Source organism: Gopherus flavomarginatus, chromosome 2 (genome assembly GCF_025201925.1).
Source record: "Gopherus flavomarginatus isolate rGopFla2 chromosome 2, rGopFla2.mat.asm, whole genome shotgun sequence".
Lineage (NCBI taxonomy): Eukaryota > Metazoa > Chordata > Testudines > Testudinidae > Gopherus > Gopherus flavomarginatus.
Window position 1 is genome coordinate 248,818,419 of NC_066618.1, and position 23,168 is coordinate 248,841,586.

The 23,168-nt window shown below is 41.3% G+C and overlaps 2 protein-coding genes across 2 annotated transcripts in view; one reads left to right on the top strand and one right to left on the bottom strand.

The window, feature by feature from the left end:
• CHMP4C (charged multivesicular body protein 4C) overlaps positions 1-23,168 on the top strand; it is a 101,529-nt gene that overhangs the window by 52,371 nt on the left and 25,990 nt on the right. The window lies entirely within an intron of this gene.
• Positions 1-23,168, bottom strand: part of SNX16 (sorting nexin 16) — a 43,775-nt gene that overhangs the window by 16,513 nt on the left and 4,094 nt on the right. Inside the window, exons 2-4 of the mRNA XM_050941161.1 lie at positions 18,333-18,790; positions 8,999-9,085; positions 4,870-5,018 (exon numbers count right to left, since the gene is read on the bottom strand). Coding sequence (XP_050797118.1) covers positions 4,870-5,018; positions 8,999-9,085; positions 18,333-18,707 — 611 coding nt within the window. The 5' untranslated portion in view covers positions 18,708-18,790. The remainder of the gene's footprint in view (positions 1-4,869; positions 5,019-8,998; positions 9,086-18,332; positions 18,791-23,168) is intronic.

Consider the following 23,168-nt stretch of genomic DNA (forward strand, 5'->3'; position numbering starts at 1 on the left):
CACCAGTGCGCTTTTAAATGTCCAAAGGCACATTCTGCCACCATTCTGCACTTGCTCAGCCTATAGTTGAAATGCTCCTTACTACTGTCCAGGTTTCATGAGCCATGGAAGCAAGGGGTAAGTGAGACTGCACAGTGCTGCCGGCTAGGAAAGCAGCCTGAGGCAGAAGCCTCCAGCTGGCATGATATTCCAGGCAGGACTGAATCTCTATTAGACGAAACTTAAAGAGAATGACCTGGAGTCATTCCCATTTTTGTCTAGGCACCCCTGACCGACCTCACCGAGGTCAGCCAGGAGCACCCAGGTCTGCCTAGGTGCTCCCGATTGACCTCAACGAGGTCAGCCAGGAGCAACCAGGAGATGGCGGCAGATGGTGCAGTACAACTACTAACCGTCTTTGCTAACTTGCAAAGGCAAGGAGCTGCAGCTGCTGCTGTGTAGCAATGCAGTACCGTGTCTGTCAGCAGCACCCAGGAGACGTATGGTGACAGTGAGCTGACCGGGCTCCATACTTGCCGCGGTATGTCATCTGCACAGGTAACCCAGGAAAAAAGATGAGAAATGATTTTTTGCTGTTGCTTTCACGGAGGGAAAGGGGCCTGACGACATGTACCCAGAATCACCTGCGAAAATGTTTTTGCCCGATCAGGCATTGGGAGCTCAACCCAGAATTCCAATGGGCAGTGGAGACTGCGGGAACTGTGGGATAGCTATCCAAAGTGCAATGCTCTGAAAGTCGACACTAGCCTCAGTACTGTGGACACACTCCGCTGACTTAATGCGCTTAGTGGTGGGGGGTGGGGGGGGGACACACACAACCTGCTGTATAAAATCGATTTCTAAAAAAAATCAACTTCTATAAAATCAACCTGAGTTTGCTAAACTCTACCTTCTTGAAATCCATTACTTTTATTGTACTGTTTTCCCTCCTACCATTCCTTAGAATCATGAACTCTAACATTTAATGATCACTTTCACCTAACCTGCCTTCCACTTTCAAATTCTCAACCAGTTCCTCCCTATTTGTCAAAAATCAAATCTAGAATAGCCTCTCCCTTTGTAGCTTTCTTCACCCTCTTAATCCCTCTGCAAGGCCCTTTGCTTCTCCTGCCAGCTATTACTACATGATTCCCTCTCTCCCCCCCACCCCCATCCTATTACTTATCTATAAACAGGCAAAACAGAAATAGGCAGCAGTACCAAGTGAAAGATGGAGCTGCATTATGCTGCATTTGGTGGGCGGGGGAGGCAGATGAAGCAAGCACATGTGTAAAGCTATTCTACAAACCTCAACAGCAGGAAACTGAGTGATTCCCTTTTAGACTCCCCCTAGGGTAGGGTGGCGGGACAAGAGAGATGCTGCTGCCTCTGAAGAACAAAGCACAGCTGAGTCCCCTACTTAGCAGGTTAGACTCCTTTCTCCCTTATTACATGGATTTGCAGGAGTATGTTAAGTTTTGTAGGTGGAGAGCTCAACCTCCAATATGAGTCATCGGCAGGATGTAAGCCCATGACCTTAAAATCCACAGCACAAATTTCTTCCATTTCAGCTATGGACAAACCTTTAGAAGACGACATGTCACATAGTTTTCCAGTAGTTACACATCTCTCAGACAATACTGGAATGTTAGGTACCGGATTCCTGGTGTTGGGAGTAGAGTCATAGCTCATCATCTGGCATATTCCTTCTGAAAGTCAGCATGCCCAAGTGGATCTGTCATATTTGAGACTGGATTGTGATGTGATCTTGTGCAATTTTTCAGGTATCTTACATGTAAAATGTGTGAATAATGATTATTGACCCTTTGATAGGACATAAGATCTTGGTTAATATGGGTTGTGAAGTGTGCTGAAACATTAACAGCAGTTGGTGGAAAAGCTGAGAAAACAACTCGTGGTCTCCTGGCTTGTGATACATTGCACTAGGCTATAGGATATCCTGTAGTGAAACATGTCTCTCTCTAAGATGCATGACAGACCTATTAAATATGAGAGTCACTGTGAGATGTCAGACCCTTGATAGATCTACAGATGCGTGGCAGCAGAGTAAGGGCTTATCTACACTAGAAAGTTGTACCGCCATAACTAATACAGATATAGTTTTACCAGTACAACACCCATAGTGTGAACCATTCTACCAATATACAGGCGCTTTATATGGTGTAGTTATTCCTTTACACCAGTATAACTTCAGGCACACTAGAGCTTTCCCTAGTGTAATCATTCTGTTGTTAATTTTTAAAGCCACACTCTTAATTAAAATAGTTACCTCAATAAAACTCAAGTGTAGATCAAGCCTAAGAGACACTTGCACAGCATAATAACCAGTGCTGCAGTTTTGTGGGACTCAACCAGCTAGAGGCAAGCAAAACACAAGAGATTCACAAAAACCACACTGAATTTAAAGACAGATGTACAACTTGACCAAGTAACAGCTGTCAGAGCCATAACTAAATTTCCTGATTTTACTTCATAGAAAAACACTTTCAGTAAGGGTTTTGCATGCAATTTCTTCATGATGGTGGGGTTGAAAGAATGTGACTGTTTAATTGTGCACACATACATTCTCAAACAAGCCTCAGAGCATTTTTATAAACGTGCACATTCTAAACATAAGATCCAACAGTCAATTCAAATACCATGAATTCTGGATCAAAAATGTATCCCAGAATGCACAGCATACTACAGAGTGCATAAAATTGGATTGCAGACTGAGGTGACCAGCAGGAAAGTTACTTTATTCAGGTTCTTGTGATACAGCCATCATGGTGGCCAATTTAAGTACTTAAATAGTACCCACTGCCTTACAATCTGAATACCACCCAACTATTTAAAAATAGAAATAAGTCTTACTTCTCAGCTTGATTAACAGCTTGATTAGTTTAACACTCTCCTCACCAGGGTCTACATAGGAAAAACTTACTGAGGAAAAACTAAGCTAAAAAGGCTTTGCATTTAGTTCTGAAAGCAGTGAAGGCCATGAGTATTCTCTTGTGGGAGCAAGTTCCATAGTTAGATCCAGCTTCTGTGAAACTGCTGTCTCCTAAACTAACATGCCTTCTCCTATTGGTTAACAGTTCCATTTTTCTGGTGGAATACAGCTATCATGCAAATAGTCACGTAGTTAGGACCAATCCCAAAAAAGATTTTGGAACAAGATGCCTTCCAGCCAAACACACAATAGAAATTTTTGCACTCTCTGCAAAAAGATATTTATGATAAGGAGACTTAAGCTTGGTCTACATTAAAAAATTATGTTGGCTTACCTACATTGGTCAGGGATATGAAAAATCCACACCCCTGAATGGTGTAGTTACGCCAGCCTAACTCCCAGCGCAGACAGTGCGAGGTCAATGGAAGAATTCTTCTGTCAACCTACCTACTGCCTCTCAGAGAGGTGGATTACCTACACTAATGGGAGAAGCCCTCCCATTGGCACAGGTACTGTCTAGTACACTGAAGTGCTACAGTTTTGTGCTGCTATAGCATTTCAAGTGCGGACAAGCCTTAAGGGCTTGTCTTCAAAGCTAAAAAAAATCTGCCTTTTTCACCTCAGGGTAAACAACATGCCTTACCTATCCCAAGGTAAAAAACACTGTGAAGACAAAGCACTTCAGTTTTAGCATGAGGTAAACTTGCCATGGTTAACTGCTGGCAGGGGCATAGGGCTGTTTACCTCATGGTAAAACTGAAGTGCCTGGTCTTCACTGCTGTTTTTTATCTCAAGATAGCTAAGGCATGTTAAAGCAGCAAAGAATCCTGTAGCACCTTATAGACTAACAGACGTTTTGGAGCATGAGCTTTCGTGGGTGCATGCAGACATGCATCTGACGAAGTGGGTATTCACCCACGAAAGCTCATGCTCCAAAACATCTGTTAGTCTATAAGGTGCCACAGGATTCTTTGCTGCTTTTACAGATCCAGACTAACACGGTTACCTCTCTGATACTAAGGCATGTTAATTAACCTGAGCTAAAAAGGCAGTTTTTTTAGCTATGAAGGGCTGAGGGGAAGAGCACATGATAACATTCATACAGTCTAAGGAAGCAACTCGATGGCTCCTTTCTACGTGCAAAGCCCTGAGAAGGTGAAAGAGATGGACACCATTTTCCTTTCTTTTGGAGACTCCCTTTGTTTCAATGTATGCTACTGTGCAAAGGCTCTCTAATCTGTACTCCTCCCTCCCAGCACGCACTTCAATCTCTTCTCCTTCCCCAATCACTCCCCCACAAAATCTTAAAATTTTATTTGTTAGTTACTTTTGCTTCACAAGAAGAGGGTACAATTATCCTCAATTCAAAAGTCTCATATCAGTGGGACTCTAGAAATTTTTTATTGTATTATGAAAACCCAGAATTAATATAGAAATACTCCTGTTGTTATACCACTAATAAAATTACCTTGCATAGTGATACTATGTTACATAACTTTAAACATCTCAAATTTATGCACATTGTTGGAAGTGATTGTGGTGTGGTACTGTAGTCCCATAAAACTGTGAAAGCCTAACATCGTCTCATTCTAATATAAATTAAAAGCTATTTATTAATTCTATATTCAGCACAGAGAAATATTCTCAGAGTAAACATGCCTTGTAATCTGTCTTATATTTATTTTTTTTAAATGTGCAGTTTTTTATTAACCATCTAAAATAGAATATACTACAATTTCCTCTTTATAGAGATTAAAAAGATGCAGTAAAATCTATATAACGGTTGACTGCAGAGCATAAGCCATCAAACTGCCAACAAAATTCCATACCTTCCTGCTCAAATAGATGGGCTAGTTTGTTAGAGTCTAGTGAGGCCAACTCTAGGTATTAGAGTACATGGGCGGGGTGGTGGTGGTGGTGGGGGAACAGTCACATACCAGTTAGCAATGTCTTTATGAGCTACTAAATTCTGCAGGAATGCTTGTAGTCCCAACTGTCGATCTTCCAGGAAGTCAGGGTTATAATTATCCTTGAACCAGCGCTTTGGTGGAAGTGCCAATCGAAAGCCTGGAAACATATCTTTTAACTGAAATAGAAACCAAAGACAAATGAAGGAAGACTACAAATAGTGTATGTACTGACATACTCAATTAGATAAGCCACTAAACAGCTTCTCTCTTAATAATCAGAAATTCCCTTCCATACCCATTAACTCAAGCGACATGAATATTTGGCACATATAAAATGACTAAGCCACACTATAGTGTAAACTTCTAATCACAGCATTGCCATTCATTGTTTGGCCCTTGGCAGTCAACTGATCTCTCGATTTTTCAATCTGAAAAATGGGAAGAGTTACTCACCTCACTTTTGTGTTTTAATGCTTTAATTTTGTACATCTTTAGGAGTTATAAAGCACTGTGCGAATGCTAAAGTATTACAGCATCAAACATTTCATTGGTATTGCATACAGTTTGTAAAGCACTTTAGGATTCTTTGGGATGAAAGGTGCTATACAAATAAAATATATAAAAGCCATTACAAACCCAGAGGAATGCAAGTCATCCCTTTTTCAGGCCAGCCAATCAATTTTGACACATACATGAGGCACTTCTGGCATAGAGCATTAACATTTCAAGATACACAGATCTAGCAAAAATCCCAGTGCTAAATATTTTGTGGCATATTCACACAGCAATGAAATGTTTTCGAAGTGTCAGAAATAACTTTTACACTATTTTACCCAAATATAAAAATCAAATATGAAAGTCAACTGACTGTACAAAATGATAAAACATTACTTATTCAACCATGCATAATGGTCTTGAACTGAAAATAATCACAAGTGGTCATTTGTTGCTAGGTTTGCCAACTTTCTGACAGCAGAAAACCAAACACCCTGGCCCCACCTCCTGCCTCGTCCCTTTTCTGAGGCTCTGCCCCAGCTCACTTCACCTCCCCTTCCTCCATTGATCACTGGGTTGGGGGAGGGGGTTGAAATGCAGGAGGGGGTAAGGGCTCCAGGTGGGGGTCCGGGCTCTGGGGTGCAGGAGGAGGCTTTAGGCTGGCACATGGGGCTGAGGGATTCGGAGTGTGGGAGGGGGCTCCAAGCTGGGGTAGGGGATTGGTGTGTGGGAGGGTGTGAGGGCTCTGGCTCCGGGGTGGGGCCAGGGATGAGATTTTTGGGATGCAGGAGGGGGCTCCGGGCTGGGGTCGAGGAGTTCAGAGTGCAGGAGAATGATCAGGGTTGGGGCAGGGGGGTAGCGTGCATGCGGGAGGGTGTGTGGGCTCTGGGCAGCGCTTACATCAGGTGGCTCCCAGAAGCAGATGGCACATCCCTCTGGCTGGTAGGAGCAGGGGCAGCCAGAGGGCTCTGCAAGCTGCTCCCATCCGCAGGCGCCACCCTCGCAGCTCCCATTGGCTATGGTTTCTGGCCAATGGGAGCTATGGAGCCAGTGCTTGAGGCCATGTCTGTGTTACAGGCAGGGGCAGCTACGGAGCCCCCTGGCTGCATCCGCGCCAAGGAACTGGAGGGGCATGCCAGCCGCTTCTGGGAGCTGCACAGCACTGGCCACTGCAGCCAACTAGACTTTCAACGGCCCCGTTAGCTGTTCTGACCAGAGCTGCCAGGGTCCCTTTTCAATCAGGCGTTCTGGTTGAAAACCAGATGTCTAGAAACCCTATTTGTTGCATGTCCTTTCTAAACAGAAATATAAGCATGAGGTGGGCCCAGAACAAAGGGACATTGGGTATGGTGAATATTAGATTCACACATTCAAAGTTGTGCAGATTCCTTTATCCAAACCCTGCTGCTCAATGTGATTCACCTATGCACTACTGCAGAGAGATCTGTCTCTGTGCTTACAATCACACATATCAATTACTCAGTGCAGTAAGCAGTTAAAAACTATTCCATGATAAAAGCAAAAAATATTGCCTAACAGTCTACTTCTATGATAAATATCACATTTATTTCAACTAGAAACCTTCATTTTTAACTTCAGGGAAATTACAACTATCTCATGAATCTCAGTATTAACCTAGGTCAGAGGTTTTGTAAGTGTAATGTTATCTTTATTTTGCTAGGAAACTGAAGGCTACATATACCTGTGACTATCTCTGGTTTCTGCCATCATCCCAATCCACAGCCTAAGCGGATTTGTGTATTGCATCATGTCTTTTGAACCGTGTTGCATGTATAGCTTTTTAGCTCAGATATCCAGAGAGCATAGTGCTAGTATTAATACATGCTGAGTAAACATCTATAAATATGAGTGGGCAGACTTCTTTTTCTCTCTGCTTCTTTTAAGTCTTGTATATCCTTAGAGTACCAAATTTAGCTTGCTGTAAAGTACTCTAATCCTAAAACTTTGACAGGATTCACATATTAAAATCATAAAGAAAAATTCCAAATTATGCAAAAAAAAATTTGAAAGTACTCATTGGAAAGGTGTGAAATTCTGCAAGTGGAATGAGACAAAAAATCCACTAAAATAGTTTTCCCTTTAAAACAAACAAAAATATCTTTATTATGTTATGATGCTGACAAAAAAAAACTAGTAACTTCAAAGTAAAGGCTTTATGTTAATGGCCTTCACTCACATTCATCCAAACTCACTCCCATGACAATATCATGTGACAGCTTAGTCTTAGTTTCCAACTTTGACAACCTATATCCTAACTAAGTAACATTTTTTTGTAATGCATCCAGAAAATGCCTACAGTCCCCCATCTACAAAATAAGATTAAGCTTCTCCACCAAAACAAATCAGTTTTGACCTGGAGAGAAAGAGTGTTGAGAGTTAAATCTCTATGCTTATCAATTCTTGGCCTTTGTCTTGACATGACTAACAAAATGTTAATTGTTAGATGGATGACTAGGCTACTAGCAATTGAACTGAAACCACCAACACCACAGCCAAGGAAAGAGAAAACGTGAAGGGAGAGGGTATGATCAGGCTTTAGCTAGTGCCAAAGCAATGCACAGAATGAGAAAGATGGAATTAAGGCTCTGAAATTTGTCCAGGATGACAAACTGATTCACGTTCAGTGGTCTTCTAGTTTAAACATTCTTAAACATTAAACATTAAATGTGCTTTTTTGGGTCCATGTGCCTAAATAATCTCTTGACTGGTTAGATCAGGAGAAAAAGAACAAAGAGAAAGAACAGAACAAAAATTTAACAAGGATGAAAAGACAAATTACAATGTATTTAGAAATATAAAAATGAAACATCAATAAACATACTGAAGAAATAGAAATGACAAATAGTAAAAGACAAAATGTGAACAGTTATTCTTGAGAATAAAGAGAAAATATAATTTCTCTTTGTAGACTCTGATACTCTTAAATTTTCATGTATCCCACTATTTGTGTTCTATAAACACTGAACAAACTTGTCCAGCAGAAACATAAGAAGTTCACTGTAAAAGGATATTATTTCTATAAAGTTCAAAGTTAAGTTGCTGGCCTATACATGCTCTATCCTGTACTAGCCTTTACTTTTATATCAGCTTCTTATAATTAAAAAAAATCAATACTTATGGAATCTATTAACTCCCAAGTCTCTAAAGACAAATACAGAAGACAAGCATTTCCCATAAACATATGTTATACTTTTGGAGCTCATATAAATCAGGAGCTTCAGATCTAACCGTTGAGCAATATGATTCTACTACATTAGAGACACTATGAAGATGAGAAGGATAGATAAATACTCTATCATTCTTCTATGAGAAACTACATAGGTCTTACCCCACTTCTATCCAAGTGTTTAATTATTAAGAGTTAAATACCCTGCATTCAGGTAAATACAGTGTATTATGAAGCATTAAAACAGTTTCACTTGAAAAAAAAATTCCATTAATTTTCTAAAAGTGAAAATCCCAGTGTTTTCCAGTCAGTAATATAAACACACTAATCCTTTATATGTGCAAAGAAATCAAAAGCAAAAGCAGATGCAGAAAGGTGAACATAAGATAAAGCAAAGTTAGAAATAAAGGAAACAACAGAAAATAGATCACACAAAATCATTTGAGAACTTGCCAGTTTAAACTTGTTACTCACCTTGTCATTAAGCCTGGAGAAGTCGGTGTACCTTCTGAAAACCACCCAACTTTCCTCTGGACTTCTCTTTACCAGTATTTTGTAAACCTATTATGTAAAAATCAATAGCATAGCTTCAGAAAAGGGAACAAACGGGCACCCTCCTATTATAGTTCAAAGATTGGAAGGCTGAAATAACCACTCTCCTATTCGAGAAAGTGGAAGGATGATATAAATGAAACAAGTTTAACCAAAAATATTAGCTAAAGGTATTCTACAGATTAAAAACCCCTACATTTAAAAGTTCTCTCATAACATTTAAATGGAAATTAACATGCATTGATCATGAAGGGGAAACTAAGGAAAGGAAGACTGACTTGGAAAGGGAAGGAAAAAAAGGGTAATTCCTTTCTCTCTAAGAACAAAGCGTGAAATCCTGGCTCCAGTGAAGTCAATTATAAACTCTGATTGACTTCAATGGAGCCAGGATTTCCCCCAAAGTATTTTCCACCAAAGTTGAAACCTCTGGTACCAAAGATACATCAATAAAACATGCTATAACTAATTAGGTCTGTTGGAATTAGCCTGTATTCCAGCTTTACTTTTTACTAATCCATGAGACCAATCTCCCTCTTAAACATAACATTGATGCTACCAAGCAGGCTCTGGGGCAGTGTTAATTTTGAACTCTGTATCACGTAAAAGATCCACATCTGCACTGAATAATGGTTTGAAAACTTGGCTGCACATACTCACACATGTAGGTACTGCAGGACAATCCCCTCCCCTACCTTCCACCCCCCAAAAAAAGACAATCACTGTTTTGGCTTAAATTTTTATTCAGCCTGGTAGTTTTTGTCCTCCCAAATGACTGGAGGAGACAGACCAGCCAATAATGTACATACTAGTTCAGAGTGACCGAGCTGACAGTATCAAAATTGCAGTAATTGATCACTTGACTCAGATGTGGTGTCATTAAATCACAACAACCTCACTTGATCAGGACATGCAGGCAAATGAACAAGAGGCACAAAGGATTCATTTTAAGCAGCAAGCCACAACTTTAACACTAATGTGCCCCTTCCCCATCTCTCAAACACCAAATATTTAAGTGGGTCCAGTCTGGTGTTCAGGACTTCCAACATACAACCAATAACTTGGGGGTAGACCCAAGTAGGCCCACCTTTGGGACTCACCTCATTTCTGAATGTCTCTACCTCTCCTGCATGGGAGGCAACAGTTATCAAGGGAAGACCTTAGTCTAAAGATTTCAGGTTTCCCATTTTTCCCCATAGCAAAATGACCACCAGTGAAATCCTGGGTCTCACTTACCTTTGGAAACTGGTCCCTTTTAGCCTTATCCACAATGGAGGAAGAGGCTTTTGAAAAGCCTAGGGAAGTCTAAATAGGAGAGTTGGGCTTCCATGAGAACGAGCTGACTAGCTCGTTCCCGCATCCCAACCCAATGGCAAGGCAACAGACCTCAAGGGTGGAAGCCCCTTTACAATGCATGCATGAACCTTCATGTTCTTCCCATGCACTGTGTACTCCCCCTGCAGGCTACTCAAGATTGTCCCTTCCCTGCAGTCAACAGGGGAGTATTCTTCCACCTTTCATTATGATTAGGAGACTCAACCTTTTTGGATATGGAGGAGAGGAAAGAGGTAGGAAAAAAAGTGACAGAGGCAGAGATAATGGTACAGAAAAATGCATGAATGCATGGTATGGAGCTAAAGGGGTGCTGTAATATAGAATATATTAAACACTGTCCAAAAGAAAATAAGTTGAGTATCACTGATCTACAATATATACTAGCTAAGTACTTGAAGATCTACAGTGAATCAAGAACTCAGGAGTTTATTAGTAAAAACAAACAATGTGAAGATACTTCCAGTACTCCAAGATTACAACCTTGATTTCCTAGTGTAAGGAAAAATAATGAAAAGCTTAGTTAATATTCAGGGTTTTTTGTCGTGGTTTTTTGTTGTTTTTTTTTGCACAGTACAGGTTGATACAGCTCCTTGGTTAAATTGACATGAAGCAAGACATTTCTGGAATTTTAATTGTTTACAATTCTTCCCTGAGAGATATCCTATACATACTCTGCTTCTTCGTGCATTTTTCTTAACCATCTTTTTCCCCTTGTATAAGAAATTTTACAGTACTTCAAGTTTTTTATAGCAGATTCTTCATTTCCTGGTAAATACAATTTCTGCTATAGTCTCAGTAGCTAATAACTCTCAATTCTGAGAAATCTATGTGAATCCTTCTCAGAGAGTTAGACTACTTTTTGTTTATTTGGTCCTTCATAAAGGTAAAATTGAAGACAGTTTGTCATAAACAGATAGTTAAGGGTTAATAGAACAGGATTACTTCATGTCTCTTTGACTGTAAAGGGTTAACAAGTTCAGTGAGCCTGGCTGTCACCTGACCAGAGGACCAATCAGGGGACAGGATACTTTCAAATCTTGAGGGAGGGAAGTTTTTGTGTGTGCTGTTAGTGTTTGGGCTCAGAGGGACCAGATGTGCAACCAGGTTTCTCTCCAATCTCTCTGATACAGTCTCTTATATGTCCAGAATAGTAAGTACTAGGTAAATAAAGCGAGTTAGGCTTATGTTTGTTTTCTTTATTTGCAAATGTGTATTTGGCTGGAAGGAGTTCAGATGTGTATTTTGCTTGAAGGATTTTAATTTGTACTTGTATACTTAGGCTGGGAGGGTATTCCCAGTGTCTATAGCTGAAAGACCCTGTAACATATTCCATCTTAAATTTACAAAGATAACTTTTCCTGTTTTTTCTTTCTTGGTTTTCTTTCTTAGTTTTTTTATTCTGGTGAGACCCCAGTGGACTGGGTCCGGATCCACCAGGGAATTGATGGGGAGAAAGGAGGGAAGAGGGAGAGAAAGATTAATTTTCTCTCTGTGTTAGGATTACTTTCTCTCTCAGGGAGAGTCTGGGAGGGGGAGAGAGAAGGAGAGGGGAAGGTGAATTTTCCTCTCTGTTTTAAGAATCACAGTGATCTCTGTTTAAGATTCAAGGAGTTTGAATCACAGGGAGGGGAAGTCTGGGAGAGGCAACGGTGAGGGAAAGGGTTTACTTTTCTTGTGTTAAGATCCAGAGGGACTGGGTTTTGGGGGTCCCCGGGCAAGGTTTTGGGGGGACCAGAGTGTACCAGGCACTGGAATTCCTGGTTGGTGGCAGCGCTACAAGTACTAAGCTGGTAATTAAGCTTAGAGGAATTCATGCTGGTACCCCATCTTTTGGACGCTAAGGTTCAGAGTGGGGAATTATACCACGACACAGTTGTACTATGGTTTAAAAATAAATACACAGAATGATATGAAAAAGAAAATACAAAAAAAATCTATAAACAGGTCTTTATGGATATGTCTACACAGTAAAGAGAAACCTGTGGCTAGACCATGTCGCAGACTTGGGCTTGGGCTTGTCAGCCTGTTTCACTGCTGTGTAGACTTCCAAGCTTGGGCTGGAGCCCAAGCCCTGGGACCCTCCCACCCTGCAGGGTCCTAAGGCTTGGGCTCTGCCCAAGCTCAGAAGTCTACACTGTCATGAAACAGACCAGCATCCTGTGAGCCCGAGTTGGCCAGCTGTGAGTTTTTCTCTGCTGCATAGGCATACCCTATGTTTATTATAGTTACTAATTAATTTTTTAAAAAACCCAACTTTCTTAGGAGTATAGAATTCGATATGTTGAAGCCCTGAGACTGATAGAAATCACTTCTCTGTGTAAGTTGCATCGTACAGTGCTTTAAAAATATAAGTTCTTATCCTGTAATTCAGACAAATGATACAAGATTCATTTGCAAAACCAAGACACCAATACAAACTAATTGCTGATGTGATAAAACATAAGGACAGAGAACTGTAGGTTAGGAAAGCTAAAATCACTCATATGTATATACTATAACTGACAATTGGTTTGTGTTTTCAACATGTTTAGAGATTGTTACTGCAGTTTATGTAAATGCTCTGCAAGCAATTAAATAAGCATAAAAAACAAGTCCACAAAGCCATTTAAAAGACTGTAGAGTTCTGCCGTCAGAGTTATGCAAAAGGACAGACTGCTTACGTATATGCAGAAAATAAAGAATCTGTCTACATCCTGAATATTTTCTGGGTCAACATCTTCCAAGATTATCATTTAACTCTCCCTTCCCTCATATCTTCCAAGACTTATGTTGAGTTTTCCAACTGATAATTGGTTTACAACTTTACTTGCATTGTTTTATGTGCTAGACACAAAAGATTTATATTTTAAAAATAATCATTTGGCTTAGCCACCTTACTATATGAAACCAAGTGTTTAACAGTAAAGTATTTCAATAAATTTATACTAAATTTTAGCAGCAAAGTGTTCCATAATAAAAATGAAGTTTAACTTTTGCAAAGCAATTCTTGCAGGAGTTATTGAATTTTAAAAACTACAAACAATGGAAATTCAAGGCTATTTATATTTTAGGGAATACCAGATATTAAAACAAAGTATGTGACCACTATAGCAAGAAAGTCTTCCTGGTAACTTTTCAAAAAGCTATTTCTATTGGGCTTCCATCCCCTTCCCTCTTCCTCCTCTGTACCTTACTGATTTTAAGAAGGTCTCACAGGTCTGATTGCTGATGTGACCTATCAGTGATTGATTCAATGATTACTTAATGCACATAGTATATATAGGTGTAACTCGATTTTCACTTACATATTGAAAACATGAAACACAGATGTTGAATAGTTCCCCACTATACATTTTCAAATGCAATAGTTATAGAAAAGAGAAGCAAGGTATTAAGCAAGAGCAAAAAAACCTGAAAAATTAAGTATCAGTGTAAATATAATATCTACGGCACATACGATAGGATTCCCAAACTAAAAGATGTATTGTAGTCCAAAGTCAAGTCTCTCTTTTGTTAAGTTCTCCATGTTTGTATTTTTTAAAAAAAAACTTTGGCCCCGATCCTGTAAAAATATTTATATTAATTAAGTATGACTTTAAGTGTTACAGAATAGAGGCATTTATTTATACCTTACTTCGTCCTTTTGCATTTGATGATTTTATCTTTGTATTTTAAAAGAAGCTGAAGTGAACATGGCTGTTCTTATAACGACTTCACTGTTAGCATCTTTTCAGACCAAATTTACTTGTTAGCATAACAGCACCACTCATTCTGTCACAACAGTTTTGAAGCTATATTTATTAGAAACCTAAAAACTAACTTACATGTGACATAATTTTGCTAATGTGTTTTTTGGAATGATAGTCAGGATAATGTTAAAAGTTGAGAAATGTATGAAGTCACTGAAATAAATGTTAACTTCCTTTAAAATACTGTAAGTGAAAAAACTTCTAACAAAGAGATTCATAAAAATATATATTTTAAAAATGAAAATTAAGTGTTTGATGGCATTAACTTCCAGTCACTATTAACTGGAAGAAACTGAAGCTGAATTAGAGAGGAAAAAAAAAAATCTCCATTCACCGATTTCCAGCCCCATCTAATTTGCATCTACTTGCTTTGTGACTAATATTATTTTCCTGACCATTACTAGGAAATTGTACACATTATGTCACATTGGCCTCTAAACCACAAGTGATTATTTTCACTTAGGTGTCACAATCTTCAGGAATGTGAAGTCTCAGTGAAGTGCCTCAACCACATCCACTGAAGTAAATGCCTTCTTCATCTGTTTAGTTCTAAATGGGATGTCAAGGGAATTACAGCTGGCAGCTATTCCACACGTTCCATAAATAATTTTCAGAACAGTTAAGCTGATATTTTGACATGAGATGCCAGACGTGATTGTTTGCAGCTTATTGTTCACGCATTCATACTGAAGTGTTTGGAACACAACAGATCTGTTTTAAAGGGGCTAACACTGGCAAAACAAGAAGCTACAAAACATGTAGTTTTGGCATTTTAGCAAGTTCTTCAACAGCTGTAAAGATAAAAAACATGTCGGTCTTTTAATGCTTGTTTTAAAGAGGACAAATTATCTTTCAGACCTTAAAATGCGAACAATCTCTCCTACAGCTACTTATCCTGCACTTAGGACAGAAGAATCCCATGCACTGCTACAGACTAGCTGCCTAGCCATTTGGTCCCACAGTTCTGCAGAAAAGGACGTAGGGATTACAGTGGATGAGAAGCTGGATATGAGTTAACAGTGTGCCCTTCTTGCTAAGAAGGCTAATGGCATTTTGGGCTGTTGCTCACAATCGAGGGATGTGATCATTCCCCTCTATTCAACATTGGTGAGGCCTCATCTGGAGTAGTGTGTCCAGTTTTGGGTCCCACACTACAAGAAGGATGTGGAAAAATTGGAAAGAGTCTAGCAGAGGGCGACAAAAATGATTAGGGGGCTTGAGCACATAACTTATGAGGAGAGGCTGAGGGAACTGGGATTGTTTAGTCTGTAGAAGAGAAGAATGAGAGGAGATGTGATAGCTGCTTTCAACTACCTGAAAGGGGGTTCCAAAGAGGATGGAGCTTGGCTGTTCTCAGTGGTGGCGGATGACAGAACAAGGAGTAATGGTCTCAAGTTGCAGTGGGGGAGGTTTAGGTTGGATATTAGGAAAAACTTTTTTACTAGGAGGGTGGTGAAGCACTGGAATGGGTTACCTAGGGAGGTGGTCGAATCTCCTTCCTTAGAGGTTTTCAAGTTCAGGCTTGACAAAACCCTGGCTGGGATGATTTAGTTAGGCATTGGACCTGCTTTGAGAAGAGGGTTGGACCAGATGACTTCCTGAGGTCCCTTCCAACCCTGATAGCTATGATTCTGTCACTTGCTTGGTGTTTTTTCCCCAAGGAATGTCTGACCTGAAAGAAGGAAAGATTGTAACAGAGTAGCTGATACAGGACTTGAACAGGAATACAAAGAGGGTATTGTAACTAATTTAAACCAACAAGAGTTTAATGAAAAATAGATCTGGTCAAAGTAACTTGGTATCTTTTTTGATGAATTTACAAGTTTGGGTACATTTAGACTTCTGTAAGGTATCTGACTTGGTACCGCACATTGTGAATAAAAACTAGAATGATATAAAATTAACATGGCAAACATTCAATGCATTAAAAACTGGTAGGTCTCAAAATATAATTGTACATGGGAAAGGATCGAGTAGGTGTGTTTCCAGGTCTGTTCCGCAAGGACAGGTTTTTGGACCTACACTATTTAACATTTTTATCAATGACCTTGGAAGAAAACAAAATCACTGATAAAGTTGGCAAATGACACCAAAAAATGGGGTAATGGTAAATAATGAAAAGGACAGGTTATTGACTCAGAGCAATCTAGATTGCTTGGTAAACTAGGCAGAAGCAAACATTATGCCTTTTAATAGGTTAAATGTAAATATATACATCTACAGACAAAGAATGCAGGCCACACTTCCCTGGTTGGGGGACTATCCTGAGAAGCAGTGACTCTGAAAAATATTTGGGGGTCAGAGTGGATAATCAGCAGAACATGAACTCCCGATTTATTTCTGGGGGCAAAGAAGCTAATGCAATCTTGGGATGTATAAATAGGGGAATCTCGAATACGAGTAAAGAGGTTATTTTATATCTATATTTGGCACTGGTGTGACCGCTGCAGGAATACTGTGGCCAGTTCTGGTAACCACGATTCAAAAAGGATGTCAATAAATTGGAAGAGAGTTCAGAAAGAGCCACGAGAATGATTAAAGGATCAGAATACATGCCTTACAGTGAGATTCAAAGAGCTCAGTCTATTTATCTTAATAAAGAGAAGGTTAAGGTGTGATTTGATTGCAGTCTTAAGTAGCTATGTCATTCCCCAATCTGAACCTTAGAGTCCAAAAGATGGGGTAACAGCATGAATTCCTCTAAGCTTAATTACCAGCTTAGATCTGATAGGCTGCCACCACCCAAAAATATAGTGTTTTGGGGCATTCTGGTCCCCCAAAACACCTTCCCTGGGGACCCCAAGACCCAAATTCCTTGAGTCTCACAACAAAGGGAAATAAACCATTTCCCCTCCCCCTCCTTTCTTCCTCCCAGATCTTTCCTGCCCTGGGTACACTAGGAGATCACTGTGATTCAAACTCCTTGAATCACAACACAGAGAAACCAGGTTTTTTCCTCCCTCTTCTCTCCCCCTCCCAGGCTTTCCCTCCCTGGGTTATCTGGGAGAGAGAGACAGATTCAAGCTCCGTGAATCTAAAATACAGAGGAAATTCACCTTTCCTCCCCAACTCCTCCTTCCCTTCTCCCACCAATTCCCTGGTGAGTGCACTCAGTTCCTTTGAGCCCTAACAAGAGAAAAAAATTAAACAGGTCTTTTAAAAAGAAAAGCTTTTAATAGAAGAAGGAAAAAAGTAAGAAATCTCTGTAAAATCAAGATGGAATATTACAGGGTCTTTCAGCTTATAAACATTAGAAAGAAGTCTCCCCCCTGCACAACTACCAGTCAAAATCCATCCAGCAAAATACACATTTGCAAATACAGAAAACAATCAAAAGATTATAACTGCCTTTTCTACTTAATACTCACTATTCTGAATATATAAGAGACTGTAGCAGGGAGATTGGCAAGAAACCTGGTTGCACGTCTAGTCCCTTTCAGGACCAAGAGAGAAGAAAGCAAAACCCAAAAAACAAAACAAAGGCTTCCCTCCACCGAGATTTGAAAGTATCTTGTTTCCTGATTGGTCCTCTGGTCAGGTGTTTCAGGTTCACTGTTTGTTAACCCTTTACAGGTAAAAGAGACATTAACCCTTAACTATCTGTTTATGGCAAGCTACCTAGGGAACAAGTATTTCATAATGGGCTCCTCAGCGTAGCAGAGAAAGCTATATGATCCAATAGCTAGAAGCTGAAGCTAGACAAATTCAAACTGGAAAAAAGGTGTAAAGTTTTAACAGTTTGTAATTTAAATTAACCACTGGAATAATTTACCAAGGCTCATGGTGGATTCTCCATCACTGACAATTTTTTAATCAGTACTAGATGTTTTTCTAAAAGATATGCTCTAGGCATTATTTTTGATTAATTCAGAGGGCCTGTGTTATACAGGAGGTCGGACTAGACCACCACAGTGGTTTGTTCTGACCTTGGAATCTATGAGGCAATGAACTGGGTTCTTTTGCAGAGTGTCAGACTCTGGGAAAGAAAACCTACGTGCCTCAGTTTCCTCCTCTGTACAATGAGGAAACTATTCTGACACCTCACAGCAGTATTTTGAAGCTAAATTAAAGTTTGTAAAACATTCTGAGATCCTTGAATGGAAGGTTTAATTATTTAAATGAAAAGCATTATGAAATAAAATTAATGATCCCATTATCTTTACAGGAGGAACTGCACTTCTCTGAAACAAACTTACAGTGAATTTTGCCCTTTCTTCCATCACCTCATACCCCAGTATGGTAGGTGTAGAAGGTCGATCTTCCCAGCTCCCAGAGTCTGTATTTTGCTCAACATCTTCCATAGGCTGAGTACAGTATTCAATAGATGTGTCCACACCTGTAAATTTAGTCCTAACAAGTGGGCTACTATATATAGATGATGTGGAGCCAATCTGTTCAGGCACACTCATCTTTTTAAAATTACCAATGGTAGAGTCCTCCAGCTGCCCTTTTGAAGAATTTGAGTTTGTTGAGATGCTCCCAAAGGAAGAACTTCTTTGGTTTCTGTTTGTTGTAAAGTTGGAAGAGGAACTTCCTATAGGAATAGGAACAGGAACGTAGGGAGTTGCCATTCTTCATTAGAAAACTTCAGCAAATCTACACTTTGTGGTCCAAGAATTTAAGATTCATTCTCTTCTTTTCAAGGATACAATATCTGGAAACAAAACAAAAAATACTTTGAAATGACCATCTTTCTTAATATTTCTACAATTAATATAATATTAAAATACTGTATTTGGAGGAGTCCACAGTTACATTAAGATAACAGTTAAAACACCATTACATGGAATTTGCAATCATGTTAAGTGCCCCCTCAAAAGATAATCTTTAATTTTTAAAAGGCGCATTGTATGGGGAGAGGATTCCATGCTAGCAGAACTACTTTCCAAAAAACGGAATGCCAAAACATTTGAAAAAGTCTCCAAAGGCATGATGGAGACAGGACACAAGAGGGACTCACTATAGTGCCGCGTGAAAGTTAAGGAGCTCAGGCAAGCCTACAAGAAAACCAAAGAAGCAGACGGTCTGGTGCAGAGCCGCAGACATGCCACTTCTACGCTGAGCTGCATGCAATTCTAGGGGGGGCCACCGCCACTACTACCCCACCCCTGACCGTGGATTCTGAGGAGGGGGTACTCTCCGCCATGCTTGAGGATTTTGCAGACGGGCAAGATGATGATGACGACGATGACGAGCTTGCGGAGAGCACACAGCACACCGTTCTCCCCAACAGCTAGGATCTTTTTCTCAGCTTGACTGAAGTAGTCTTCCAATCCTCCCAAGGCGGCATCCCGGACCATGAAGCCATAGAAGGCACCTCTGGTGAGTGTACCTTTGTAAATATTATACATGGTTTAAAAGCAACGTATTTTAATGATTCATTTGCCCTGAGGACTTAGGATGCATTCGCAGCCAGTACAGCTACTGGAAAAGTCTGTTGACGTCCCTGGAGGATTTCCGCTTCATACCCGCACACATCTCCATGAAGGTCTCTTGAAAGTACTCCAACAGCCTCTGCAGAACGTTTCTGGGCAGGGCAGCCTTATTCCATCCTCCATCATAGGACACTTATACACCATGCCTGTAGCAAGTAATCTGGTATCATTGCATGACAAAGCATGGCAGTGTATGGTCCCGGTGTTTGCTGGCACTCAAGCAACATCCATTCTTTATCTTGCTGTGTTATTCTCAGGAGAGTGATATCGTTCACGGTAACCTGGTTTAAATATGGGAATTTAATTAAGGGGACAGAGGTGGCCGGTCCTATGGGGCTCTTTGCCCGTGGCTGAAAAGAAATCCTCCCCGCAGTTAGTCAAGCGGGGTGGGTGGGTGGGCGGAATGGCGCTGAGCTGTTTGCGTTTGGCTAGCAGGGATCTTCCCTGATACCAGCCTTGTGGTAGGGAGAGGGGTAAAGTGATCGTCCCAGAGAATTGGATGCTGGGGGGGTGAGGGGGGGAGGCAGTTAGTTTGGTTTCTGCTGCTACACGTTAACACAAAATCTGCAGCACTCAACGGGCTTTGCTTGGTATAGGAAAGGAGGGTCCTGCTTTTATGAAGGTTGCAGAACCCGAAAGACAATGGCTTACCATGGCTGCATGCAAGCTGAATTCTGTTGCCTGGCCCTGTGCCTGTGATCTCTAACACCAAAGCTGCAGGCACTCAATATTAAGATGCAAAATGCGAACTTGTACCGAAATCACATGTGCTATGTAATGTGATTAGTGTTGTTCACCGGGAAAGAGTACACACATTGTTCTGTAAAATGTATCTTTTTAAATACTTCTCTCCCTTTTTTCCCTCCCACAGCTGCAAATTTTTCAAGCCTCCCTCCTGCATCCCGAAGGCTATCTCAGATAAAGAGGTGAAAAAAATGCACACGATATGAAATGTCCTCTGAAATCATGCAATCGACCCGCAGTGAAAGAGCTCATTTGAATGAATGGAAGGACACAATATCACAGTACAGGAAAGTGGCCAAGGAACGTGAGGACAGGAGGGACGCTGGAGATGAGAGGTGGCAGCAGGAAGATCAGAGGAGCCAGGATGCAACGCTGCAGCTACTGCAGGATCAAACGGACATGCTCTGGCGCCTGGTGGAGCTTCAGGGTCAGCAGGATCACAGAGTGCCGCTGCAGCCCCTGTATAACGGTCCTTCACCAACTCCTGCCTCCCCATGTTCCATAGCCTCCTCACCCAGACACCCAAGAACGTGGGGGAGGGGGAGAGGCTCCATGCACCCTGCCACTCCACCCCAGTGGACAGTCCAAGCAAAAAGGCTGTCATTCAACAAGTTTTGAAGTGGTCTTTTCCTTCCTTCTCTCCTCCCCTCCTCCCACACCCCACCCGGGCTACCTTGTCAGTCCTCTCCCTAGTTTTGTAATCAATTAATGGATTTTAAATGATAGTGACTTTATTTCCTTTGAAAGCAAGCTGTGATCGAAGGGGGGAGGGTGGGTGGCTTACAGGGAATGAGTCAATCAAGGGGGCAGGTTTTCATCAAGGAGAAACAAACAGAACTCTCACACCATAGCCTAGCCAGTCACGAAACTGATTTTCAAAGCTTCTCTGATGCGCAGCGCTTCCTGGTGTGCTCTTCTAACTGCCCTGGTGTCTGGCTGCACATGAGCAGCGGCCAGGCAATTTGCCTCAACCTCCCACCCCACCATAAATGTCTCTCCCTTACTCTCACAGAGATTGTGGAGCACACAGCAAGCAGCAATAACAATGGAAATATTGTTGCATCCGACGAAGTGGGTATTCACTCACGAAAGCTCATGCTCCAATACGTCTGTTAGTCTATAATGTGCCACAGGACTCTCTGCTGCTTTTAATGGGAATACTGGTTTGGCTGAGGTCTGAGCAAGTCAGTAAAGTGCATCAGCGACCCTTTAAACATCCAAATGCACATTCTACCACAATTCTGCACTTGTTCTGCCTATAGTTCAACTGCTCCTTACTACTGTCCAGGTTGCCTGTGTATGGCTCCATGAGCCATGGCATTAAGGGGTAGGCTGGGTCCCCAAGGATAACTATAGACATTTCAACATCCCCAGTGGTTATTTTCTGGTCTGGGAAGTAAATCTCTTCCTGCAGCCATTTAAACAGAGCAGTGCTTCTGAAGACACGAGCTTCATGAACCCTTCCCGGCCATCTCACGTTAATGTTGGTGAAACGTCCCTTCTGATCCACCAGTGCTTACAGCTCCATTGAAAAGTAACACTTGCGGTTTATGCACTGGCTGCCCTGGTGCTCCGGTGCCAAGATAGGGATATGGGTTCCATCTATTGCCCCCCACAGTTAGGGAACCCCATTGTAGTAAAGCCATCCAGTATGACCTGCACATGTCCCAGAGCCACTACCTTTGGTAGCAGAAGCTTTGGCTACTTGGATCACAGCAGCCCTCACAGTAGATTTGCCCACTCCAAATTCATTCCTGACTGACCGGTAGCTGTCTGGCGTTGCAAGCCTCCACAGGGTTATCGCCACTTGCTTCTCAACTGAGAGGGCTGCTCTCATTTTGGTGTCTTTGCGCTTCAGGGAAGGGGAAAGCAAGTCACAAAGTTCCATGAAAGTGGCCCTACGCATATGAAAGTTTCGCAGCCACTGGGAATCATCCCACACCTGCAACACTATGCAGTCCCACCAATTTGTGCTGGTTTCCCGGGCCCAGAATCAGCGTTCCATGGCATGAACCTGCCCCATTAACACCATGATCTCCAAACTGCTGGGGATCCCGGTTTGAAAGAATTACGTGTCCATGTCCTCATCACTCTTGTCGCCACGCTGCCGCCGCCTCCTCCTTGGCTGGTTTTGCATGTTCTGGTTCAGCATAAACTGCACGATAATGCGCAAAGTGTTTACAACGTTCATGGCTGCTGCATTGAGCTAAGCAGGCTCCATGCTTGCCATGGTATGGTGTCCACACAGGTAACCCAGGAAAAAAGGCATGAAACAGTTGTCTGCCATTGCTTTCAGAGAGGGAGGGAAGGTGGGGGAGGGGGCCTGATGACATGTACCCAGAACCACCCACGACAATGTGTTTTGCCCCATCAGGCATTGGGATCTCAACCCCAGAATTCAAATGGGCAGAGGAGACTGCAATGCTCCGGAAGTCGACGTTAGCCTCAGTTCTATGAACGCACACCGCCGAATTAATGTGCTTAGCATGCACTGGAATTTATACAATCTGTTTCGAAAAATCGATTTCCGTAAAATCGGAGTAATCCCGTAGTGTAGACATACCCCAAGTCTGACATCAGTAACGGGCAAACTGGTTGAAACTACAGTAAAGAACAAAATTGTCAGACATATAGATGAACATAATTTGTTGGGGAAGAGTCAACATGGTTTTTGTAAAGGGAACTCATACCCCACCAATCTACTAGAATTCTTTGAGGGGTAAACAAGCATGTGGACAGGGGGACCCAGTAGATACAGTGTACTTAGATTTTCAGAAAGCCTCTGACAAGGTCCCTCACCAAAGGCTCTTAAGCAAAGTAAACTGCCATGGGATGAAAGGGAAGGTCCTCTCA